Below are 11,484 nucleotides of genomic sequence, written 5' to 3' on the forward strand. Positions count from 1 at the left end.
TGACCAGGGCTGGCAAGCTGGAGAGGTGCACCAGGTTCTGTCGGATTTGGCTTGGTTTCTGTGGTGGGATGCCATTCCTAACGCCAAGCCTAGAGTTTATACACGTTTATATTACCAGAAAATAAAAAGCAACTTGCACATTCAAATAACAGTATGTCAAACTGAATTACTTCTTACAACATCGACTTCAAGTTTTGCATTCTATAAGAACAATGATATAAGTAGCAGACAAAGTACTAGGGCTGAGAAGTTGGTGCTCCAGCATGGCTACAGTTCAGTGAAAGGAGAGAGAGGCTTTACATACATAGATTCAAATATGAGCAACCTACCTTGGGCAACAATATCAGATTGTACATCCCCATCATAGTTCTTGCAACTCCATACAAAACCACCACTTGATTTAAGTGCTTGGGCAACCATGTCATCAATGAGACGGTGCTCGTACCAAATTCCAAGGTCATCAAATTTCTTGGCATATTCACTGAAATGGTAAAGCATTTATCATATAGACTTAATTATTAAAAAAACAAAAACAAAATCAATATCAAGGACATCTTAAACCAAATCCAGAGAAAGACCACTCAGTTGACAAGAATTTTCTCAAGCATATTCTATGGGCTTCCACAGTTTCCACCTACCAAATTTACTCAAAGCATTGGTTGGCCAGGAGCTATATTATAAGACATTTAATCAAGGTGCTGTGCAACAGGATTGAACTCAAAATCATTTGGTTGGAAAGTAAGCTTCTTAAGAAGCTCGAGATCTTAGCTGTGTGTGTGCATGCAAGAGACAGTGACTGATCCAGTTGAAGAAGATGAGAAGAGAAACAAGAACTTACGCTTGGTAGATTTCTTCAAAGATATCCTTGAAACGACCATCATAGCGCTTGAGAATTGTGTTTTTGGTACTCATGTAAAGTGGCCATTTCTTCATCAGGGCATATTGGAATGAAGCATGGGCAAAGTCACGGATCGACTAGGAAAGGAAAAAATGCAAATGAACAACAATGTATTGGTTTAATATATTTTGCAGGCATGGCTGTGTGGCTATGAAACCCACTTTGCATTCACACTTTAGGTTCAGTCCAATTGTAAGGCATTATATGAGAAAGGGTCTATCATATTGTATTACTCAACACTTGTTTTACGAAAGGGGAGATTGGCTTTTGCCTATGAATGGCAACAAGGCTTGTAACATCAGGTCAATGGTGCACAGAAACAATATGACTGTCTAACCTTCAGATTACTCAGTCAAATGTAATGCTAGTTTATTCACATTATTTTGAATTAAATTAATTATGCACTATTTTGTAGCTTTGAAGTTTTGATGTCATTGCTTATTTTTGGAATGATGTTGGATTGGAATGAGAAGCCAGATCTGGTTGGCTTGAACAGAGCAAGCAGACTATTTGGGCTTGATATGGACAGCCATGTAAAAATAAATGCCACAGAGGATTAATGGAAAGAAGGAAATCCATTGTTTGCCTTCACCTCCTCCTCTTCCTCCTTCACATCTTTATGATTGAAGCTAATTGATTTTAATATTAAGGATTAAAAGCAAGCTTCAGAATCAGATCTTTAAGAGCTTATTTTGCCCTCTATTTGGCAAAATGTAAATGGACTTTGTACAGATATATGTCAGTTTACATTTTAATAATTAACCATCAGCTACTGTCAACAATTGACTGGGAGAGAAAGAATTTCAATTAAATGTCACGACCAGCAGTTTTAAAGAGAGAGGAAGTTGATTATATCAATCCCAAAACTTGCTGGTGCTTGCTTTTTGTTGCTAAGCATTTTGTCCACTGTGTAAATTCTGCCAACTTGCTACATAATTGTCAAATAAATAAGGAAGTTACAAACAAGATGAGAGGCCATTTAGTGTAACAGAGTATGAATACAAAGTTTGAAATTGTTTAGTTAAAAAAAAACAAAAAAAAACATTAAAAATCTGTGAGCGAAACTGAACAGATCCAAATTTGTAGGTTAAATTGTAGCAAGATTGCCATGGAAACAGAATGGTAAAAGAGGAAGGAGAAAAACAAAACTACACACCTGATCTGTGTTGTACATTCCCATACCAACTCCACCAGCTTTGAAGTTGAAGATTGTCATTCTTTGCTCTTGACCATTCTCTGGGGTGAAAACCATTTCCAATTTACCAGGGCCAGGTATCACCAAATCGGTAGCTTTATACTGAAATAAAGAAAGGTCAAAGATTGTCGGATGTTTTAAAGTATTGATACATGAAAACTATGTTGCTTAACATTTTGCTTACCAATTCCGTCTCACTGCAGTGCAGAGTGAATATACTTTTTAACGTCTCTACAGATTTCCTATAGAAATTTTAGCTAGCAATAATTTGTTACATTTTGTATATGAATATGTTTGATGTAAACAATGTGATTAAGGATTCTTGCATCGTCTTCAGCACCAACTCATTAACCATCCATGAATACATTGCTCAAATAGCTATCAAATATGGATGGATAAAACAACCAGATATACTGATTTTTACATAAACAGTCACGGCAGCTGGTAGGTAGATTGCTTATAGAACCAGCAATTAACAGAATGAATATATTTGTTCTGTACCATGGAGAGATACACAGGGTATAAAACATTATGAACTAAAACATGCAGAGAGAGAGAAACATTTATTACAAAATTAGACCACTGATTTCGCCTTACTGGCACTTGTGCCGGTGGCATGTGAACAAAACATTGGACTGACTCCTGTGTAGGTGGCACATAAAAAACACCATCTGAGTGTGGCCATTGCCAGGCACGTAAAAAGCACCCACTACACTCTGAGTGGTTGGCGTTAGGAAGGGCATTAGAAACTCTGCCAGATCAGATAGGAGCCATCTGGTTCGCCAATCCATAGTCAAATCGTTCAACCCATGCTAGCATGGAAAGCTGACGTTAAATGATGATGCAAAAGAAAATATGGCACAAAATAGTCTTTGAAGGCAAAGATCCAATCACACATGATTGTAAAGTTTATTTAGCAACCACTTGGTTCTAGGTTCAAACCCTTTATATAGAACTTTGGGCAAGTATTTTCAGCTCACTAACTTTTGGTTGCCATTTGATCTTTGATATAAACAATGGCAAAAAAACTGGGAATGAGTTTCAGAATAAGAATGCTTTATGTGAAATTTGTTCTGTCCATGTTGTACAAACAGCCCCTTTCTCAGTCAGAAATGCAGCAAACCAGTTATGGGTCTCTTAGAATTATATTAAAATGTTAAGGTGGGGAGCTAGCAAATTTATTAATTCATTGGACAAAATGCATTGCGACATCTTTTTCTGTCCTGAATTTAAACTTTTTGAAGTCGATTTTACTTTCCATCCTTTCGAAGTTGATAAAATAAATACCAGTTGAGCAAAGAGGATCATGTAATTGACTTCCCCTAAAAAATTATTGACCCCAGTTCTGTTTTCTTTTAGTTAAACTGCCAAGTTATGACAATATAAACACACACATTTGACAGTCTTCTTTCCGTTTCTGTCTACCGAATCCACTTACAAAGCTTTGCTTGGCCTGGTGTTCTGGAAGACTTGTCCAAAGTGCCAAGGAGTGGGACTGAACCCAGAACTATGTGGTTGGGAAGCAAACTTCTTGCTACACAGCAATGTCTGCACCCAGAACAATACTTTACAACATACACCGAAATAAGACTAAGTCTAACCAAGACTTGACCTGAACAACGATGATAATGTACATTCTTACCTGATCACCATGGGCATGTCTGCCAATTGTAATAGCTTGGGTCCATCCAGGTACGAGACGAGGGATAGTCTTGCAAATAATTGGCTCACGGAAAACGGTGCCGCCTAAGATATTTCTTATGGTACCATTTGGACTCAGCCACATTTTCTTGAGGTTGAATTCTAGGTAAGAGAAGAGAGAAAATAGAATAGTTGATTAATGTCAGGTAATTCAGGTGACCAGTGAGGATGTGGAGTCAACTGGAATTGGTAAAAATTAGTCTGACTAAATGCAAATTGCAATAAATCTTGTTAAAATCTATATATTTAAAGACAATAATTTAACCTCATTTGATGATGATGATGATACCAACCTTCCTGAGATCAACCCTAGTTCGATAAGAAACTTAGTTTTGAGGTGATTTAGATTAAATTTCCTGTTAATTTATTTTCCAAAGAATTTTTTCTCAAAATTGAAACAAACTCAGTGAAACAAATGTGATGGTAGCAGAGAGGAAGATGAATGTTTTGGATCAATGCTGTCATCCTTTTTGATGGGCTGTCATAAGCAGAAATATCTGTGTAAGGCCAATGCAGTCTGTCTTTATATTCGACAACAAAATCTGTTAAATGTTCAAGGGAATCAATCATTCAGTCTTACATGCAGTCCAAGAAACATTTTCATCAATCAACTCAACCAGTTACCACAGCAGACCAACAACCACAACATCCATACTTTCAAAGTGTTTCCCAACCATTTTTTTTTTCACTTATGGACCTCTCCGATTCCCATTTTATTTGGACAAACCTTCAGAGTCATCCAAGGTTTTAAAAATCCTATCATATTTTTAGAAATTGTATAAAATCAAAATATTTTGTCTTGAAGTATATAACCAATATCTTGGAGCTAAATCTTATCACCATTATCTTATATAGACCCCATTTGAGAACCACTGCTTTAACCCTTTAGCATTTAAACTGACTATATCTGGCCAAAATATTCTACCTGCTTTATGTTCTAACCAGCCAGATCTAGTCTATCATGCTAACCCTTCAATGTTATAAAATACAACAATTCACATCATCAAAATTTCAAAGCTACAAAATAATGCATGATTAATTAAAAACAATTTGAATGAAAAATTACATTTGACAGAATACCTGAATGCTAAAGGGTTAAATGAATAATTTGAAGAGTTACATCAGCCATATATGGTATATTTCCATCAATAGATAAATATTATCTGTCTAATTAAAATTAGACGAGCCACAATTAGAGTTGGCTTTACATACTTGGTGACTGAATTTTCTTTTTTTTTTTGGGTCGTTAAACTTTTTAGCATTCAGATCATTGTCAAATTTAATGTTTATTCATCGTTTTGAATTAATTATGCATTATCTCATAACTTTGAGATTTCAATGATGTAATTGTATATCTTTTAAATTTTATTGTAGGATAGGTGAAGGAGAATGGCTCTGGTCAGTTCAACCATAAAACAAGTAGAATATTTTGACTGAATATGGTAGGACTAAATGTTAACGGGTTAAACCCTTTGATACCAACAGGCTTGAGACTGCTCCTGGTTCTGTAAAACCAAATTTTCTGTTTCAAAGTCATCTAAATTTAAATCTTCCTTCAAAATTTCTTATAGATTTATGCGCCAAACTGTTCAATCAACTCTTAACACAAAATTGGCATTAATTCTACAAATCCCTTCACTAAAGAGTCATTCAATTATACAGATTTAAGTGTATTTGCAGCCAGGAGATTTAGCTGGAGTATATTAATACTGACCTTCCACTCGGGCCTCGTCTGGAGTGATAGTAGCACATTTAATCCCAACATTGTACTTCATGATGGCGTGGGCAGAATCAATAGTGACCTGATCATCGGTGGCATCTCGGTGTGGAAGACCCAAATCGAAGTATTTGCAATCCACCTTCACATATGGGAAGATTAGCTATAATAAAGAAGAAAAAACAAAGGGGAGTTTATTACAAATATAAAAAAAAACAAAAAAAAAACACTAAAGAAATGTAAGTAGGTGTATGTGCTTAATTACATGTGCAATATAATAGATTACATTTGTAGATCATATATGCCGTTCCATGATGGTAAGATCAACAAAAAAAAGTATTCCATCTGTTGAGAGATCATTATTTAATAAACACAATTTATGATTTATGTGCTACTATTAGTTTCATGTGTTGAGAACATGCCAAACAGTGTTTTATAACATGCCTAGTGAGCCAGCGCAATCATCAGACACTGCCCACATGGAATAATGAACTAAAAATGGGACAAGAGAAAAAAAAACAAGAAATATATATAGTTGAACAAGTCGACCCCAGTGTTCTTTTTTTTGAAACCCAGTACTTATTTTATCAGTCAATTTTGCTAAACTGCTAGGTCACAGGGATGTAAGCACACCACCACTGGTTGTCAAGCAACAGAAGGGGACAAACAGATACATATATACAGCAGGTTTCTCCCAGTTTCTGCCTACTAAATCCACTCACAAAGCTTTGATTGTCCCATTCGTTAACATTAGCTTGAAGAGCCACATGCCTGCACCTATATATATATATATATATATATATATATATATATATATATATATATATATATATATATATATATATATATATATATATATGCATATGCATACACACACCACACATATGCATGCTTAATATGTAGAGAGATCAGTATGATTTGGGCAATCACCACATCAGCATTTCATGTACAAACCTGGATAGCATTCCAGTAACCAAAAGGAAAATAAATTTTCAAAACTAATTAATCTATGCTAATACAGTTAAACTGCAATAGACCAATGTCCCATTTAGCAAAGGTGGCGGGTGTGTCATGATCTTGGTAACATATCCCAGGGAAACTGGGCAGCTAGCCTTATAAGTCCTAAGGCTCAAGAAAAAAGTTTAAAATATAAAAATTCATGTAAGATTAATATTAAAATATGGTATAAAAAAAAAAACAACTTATTTTTAATTGTAACTAAGCATTTAAAGCAACCATATTCAACTGTTTTATGTCCAAAGCAGCCAGTTCTTGCCTCTCAAACCAACCCTATAATATTCTAAAAATAGATACTTACAAAATTTCAAGGCTATGAAATAATGCAGAATTCAAAATAATGAATAAATAAGGACTATAGGTGCATGCATGACTGTGAGGTCAGAAGCTTGCTTCCCAACCACATGGTTTTGGGTTCATTCCCACTGTGCAGTACCTTGGGCAAGTGTCTTCTACTCTAAACCTTGGGTCGACCAAAGCCTTCTGAGTGGATTTAATAGACAGAAACTGAAAGAAGCCCATCATGTGTGTGTGTGTTGCATTTATGTTCCCACAGCTTACCAGTTCAGCAACAGAGACTGATAGAATAAATACTAGGCTCACAAAGAATAAGTCCTGGGGTTGATTTGTTCGTCTAAAACCCTTTAAGGCAGTGCTCTAGCATGGCCGCAGTCAAATGACTGAAACAGGTAGAAGACCAGAAGAATATTTGATAGAGTAATCCAAGTGTTAAAGTGTTTCACAGGTAATAGTGTGGCAGGGGGTGAAAAGAGGGAGAAGAAGTATCCAAGACTAGGTTAATTGACAGCCTTTAATAAAGAAGCCATTAATGTTTTATAATTTTAGGAAAGGTAGGAAAAGACGTGAGATGATGTCATCTTTACTCATGAGTATTATTTATTAACAGGCTTCAAGTGAAGGAAAAGTATAATGACCTAAAACTAGGTCACAATTTCATTTTGCCGCCTCTCTGCAAGGTCACAAATTCAGTTTACAAGTAAGCGTGTAAGAAGATTTGTGGTCAAGTTTGACAACGAGTATTCCAGTTGTTCAGCCAACCGAAACATTATATAATTCCAGAGTAAGTGGCTTAGATTTTCTGATATGCACTATTAACGTAATTCACAGAGAGAATTGTTTTACTAAGTTCAACACACACACACACACACACACACACGTATGTAGCTACAGGTGTGATTGTCCTATTAAGAAGCTTGCTTCTCAATCATGCAGCCTCAGGTTTAGTCCTCTATGTTTTGCCTTTGGCAAATGTCTTCTACCATCTCGGGTTGATATCAGAATTCCAAAGTAACTTTTCATTGGCCAACTCCTTACAGGAAGATCAGGTGGAAGGCTTCTCTTGCACTTCAAAGACAAACTAAAAGACAATCTGAAGCAATGCAACATTCCATTTTCTTCCTGGGGAAACAAAGCTTCAGAATGCAGGACCTGGCACCAGTCCTGCTTCTCACTTCAAAGAATTGAGCAAATGGCAAAATGCTGCTCTGCTAAATGGAAACCTTACCTGTCATGGTGGTTTTGTGGTACGAAGCAAAGCAAGCCTTGCCATCTACTCAAAACACACAGTAAATGATCCACAAGCATACTGAGTTCTCAATTTGTTCCATCTGCCAAAAGGTCTACAAGGAACCAGCAGGTCTCAAGAGAGACATTCGTGTCCATAGATCATGATCAAAAACTTTATTTTACTGAACTCTCAATTGTTGTTCACAAAAGGAGAATCCATCATATATATATATAATCCCTGGACTATCACAGGTGTCATGTTTCCAAACTCCCCATGATAGGTGAAAATCCACGAAGTGGAAACAGTAGTATATTTTATTATTTGTATTATATTATTTTATTATAAATGCAAAACACCACCACACACTTGCCTCCAGAGTTTCGTCTTCCATACAGTAGGTGTGATTCTTTGTTTACTCATCTATGGTACCCTACGTATTTGCTTTTAATACATTTTAATTGAAGTGTTATACAGTGCAGGACTGTACTATATTTTTATTAATTTTTAAGTGTGAACATGCTTATTTTATCACAGAAATAATCAAAATCTAGAAAAATGTAAACACCTATCAACCACAGAAACCCACGATATATTGAGGAGACAGCAATATAAATTTACATATATTAACCAGAAAAATCCAATGTACTTAGTGCATGGTAGATGGACTGCAGTAAGGTAAGGGATTACTGTGTGTGAATATGTATATATATATATATATATATATATATATAAAAAAAACAAATGGTAAATGAGTATATGCATATATACGTACAGGTATGTGCATACCGACATCCACCTGTATGTATAGGTGCATATTTGGGTACAGGACATTGCAAACAAAACAGAGACAAGAAAACACACAAGCCACATAGAGAACATTCTACTTCATCAGCTACCTCCGTTTTAACACCGGCATTTCGAAGAGCTAGGCAGGACACATCGTTAAAACAGCTCTTCCCATGGACCGCAAATTAAATTTGTATACAGAAATTAAATCTTCCCATGGAGGAATGTTGTGGCGGACAAAAAACAAGACAGGAAAACAAACAGAAAAATTGTTTGTGTGTGAACGATGTGAGGCACGAACTTGAAAGTAGGGACGAAATGGTTCGTGAATATATATATATATATATATATATATACATACACACACGGTATTCCCAAACTATTTCAGTGAAATCAGGCAAATTAAAAAAAAAAACTAACAGAATTCTATGTTTATTATTTAGAATAAAACATGTATAAATCATATCAAAATTATTGAAAACTTTCATGTGCTCTGTCAAAGTCCAAATGAATCCTTGGCTTTGCTAAACACATTTTGAAGCATTTCAGGGGTTACCTCCTGCACTGCTAACTGGATGCGTTCTTTAAGGTCAGCTAAACCATTGCTACATCCTTGAGACAGGGTAAGTCAATTACATCCACCCCAGCACATGACTGGTACTCTCAGGAGCATTTGAACTCAGAAAGTAAAGAATTCGAAGAAATGGAGTTAAGCATTTTATCTGGAATGGTAACAACACTGCCTGCTATTTAATAATAATAATAATGGTTTCAAATTTTGGAACAAGGTCAGCAAGTTCAGTGAGAGGGGATAAGTCGATCACATTGATGTCAGTGCTCAAATGGTACTTATTTTATTGACCCCGCAAAGGATGAAAGGTGAAGTTGACCTTTGATTCTAAAAACAGACAAAATGACGCAAAGCATTTTCTCTGACAGGCTAATGATTCCTTCAGCAAATAATAAGAGCACTCAGAGAGTGAAAACCTCTGCCAAGGCAACACCAACGTCCTCTCAACGATTAGCCAGAGATGATTTTTAAAAGAGAATACCTGAAACAAACTCGACTGCTCTCACAAATGAGAATACTAAAAAAATGAATCCAACCGCACTCAAAAATGAAGTAAAAAAATGGGAAAAATAATCCAGAATCCTTGTCTGGTACTGGATTGATCCCAAAATCTAATCAGTTTGTGCCAGTCACGAGGCCAAATATCCCTTAAAGTTTCATCTGAACCCATCCAGTAGTTCTTGAGATATCTTGTTCATGGACAAACAAACACAACTAAAAACAATACCTCCACCCTCACTAACGCAGAGGTAATTATCCTTTCTACTATAGGTAGAAGGCCTGAAAAGTGGAGGTGGGTAGTCGATTACATTGACTCCAATACTCAAGTGGTACTTTAACAACTTTGAAAGGATGAAAGGCAAAGTCAACCTTGACGGAATTTGAACTCAGAACATAGCAACAGACCACTAAGCATTTTGCCTGACATGCTAACAGCTCAATGCTTTATCAGTAGTAGTAGTAGTACATAAATTGGCCAGCTGGCAAAATCACTAAAGTACAATGGAGAATTTGTTTCAGCCCTTGATATAACCCACCATATCCAGTTAAAATAGGTTATATCTTCAAACCAGCCAGATCAGGTCTCTCACACTTACCCTACGACATACTAAAATTAACAAGTTATTGAAATCTCAAAGCTACAAGATAATGTGAATAAATAAGCACTACATTTGATAGAATAAGCTGAATGCTAGATTAAACTCATACCAACACCACTGAAGTAACCTTATAACCGAAGGTATTCCAGCTGTAACCATCCAGTCTTTTTCTATTTACCTTGACAGGTGTGCATATGTGATATAAAAGAGATTTAACTGCTATATCTAGGAGTAATAGCATTTGTATAGCTAATGAATTAAGTACTCCAGTATTAATATAGAGGCATGTATGTGCATATAAGCTTGCTTCCCAATCACATGGCTCTGGGTTCAGTCCCACTGTGTGGCACCTTGGACAAATGTCTACTATAGCCTCGGTCCGACCAAAGCCTTGAGAGGGGATTTAGTAGATAGAAACTAAAAGTTTGTGTTTAAGAAAAGAAAAGCACATGGGCTGGATACATTCAAGGTGATACCCCAGTATGGCCACAGTCTACTGACTGAGATGATTAAAATAAGCCATCTTGGGAGAAACTGGAGTAGTGAGCAATATTGATTTTGTTAACAGATTTTTTTTTGTTTCTTTTATTCTTTAAAAGCCCAAGTATATATGAATAAAGCAATCAATAATAATGTGTGCGTGTGAGACCATGTGTGTGGGTGTGTGTCAGTGCGTACAAGTGCATGTGTATGTAGGCACGTGGTTATATCTAAGCGTACATAATGATATAATTGTATATCCTTGTGTATAAAAATAAAGAAAATTTTGAAAAGCCACCACAAGTTAACACAAAGTGTTCGGCACACGAAGCGGACACATTTATTTATAAAAACAATGATTCTTACAAGACCTGTCTTGTTTTCTTCACATCAGAATTTACTGAATTCTAAAGCAAAGGAAACAAGATTAGTCTTGTGTAATTTTTCTAATAAATGCGTGTGTGTGTGTGTTTATGGGTGTGTGTGTGTAT

At 35.9% G+C, this 11,484-nt stretch overlaps 1 protein-coding gene across 1 annotated transcript in view; it reads right to left on the minus strand.

Moving 5' to 3' along the window:
- LOC106872639 (isocitrate dehydrogenase [NADP], mitochondrial) overlaps positions 1–11,484 on the minus strand; it is a 41,599-nt gene that overhangs the window by 9,582 nt on the left and 20,533 nt on the right. Inside the window, exons 3-7 of the mRNA XM_014919699.2 lie at positions 5,509–5,674; positions 3,736–3,896; positions 2,055–2,195; positions 839–975; positions 330–481 (exon numbers count right to left, since the gene is read on the minus strand). Coding sequence (XP_014775185.1) covers positions 330–481; positions 839–975; positions 2,055–2,195; positions 3,736–3,896; positions 5,509–5,674 — 757 coding nt within the window. The remainder of the gene's footprint in view (positions 1–329; positions 482–838; positions 976–2,054; positions 2,196–3,735; positions 3,897–5,508; positions 5,675–11,484) is intronic.

The sequence above is a fragment of the Octopus bimaculoides genome, chromosome 24 (assembly GCF_001194135.2).
Source record: "Octopus bimaculoides isolate UCB-OBI-ISO-001 chromosome 24, ASM119413v2, whole genome shotgun sequence".
NCBI lineage: Eukaryota > Metazoa > Mollusca > Cephalopoda > Octopoda > Octopodidae > Octopus > Octopus bimaculoides.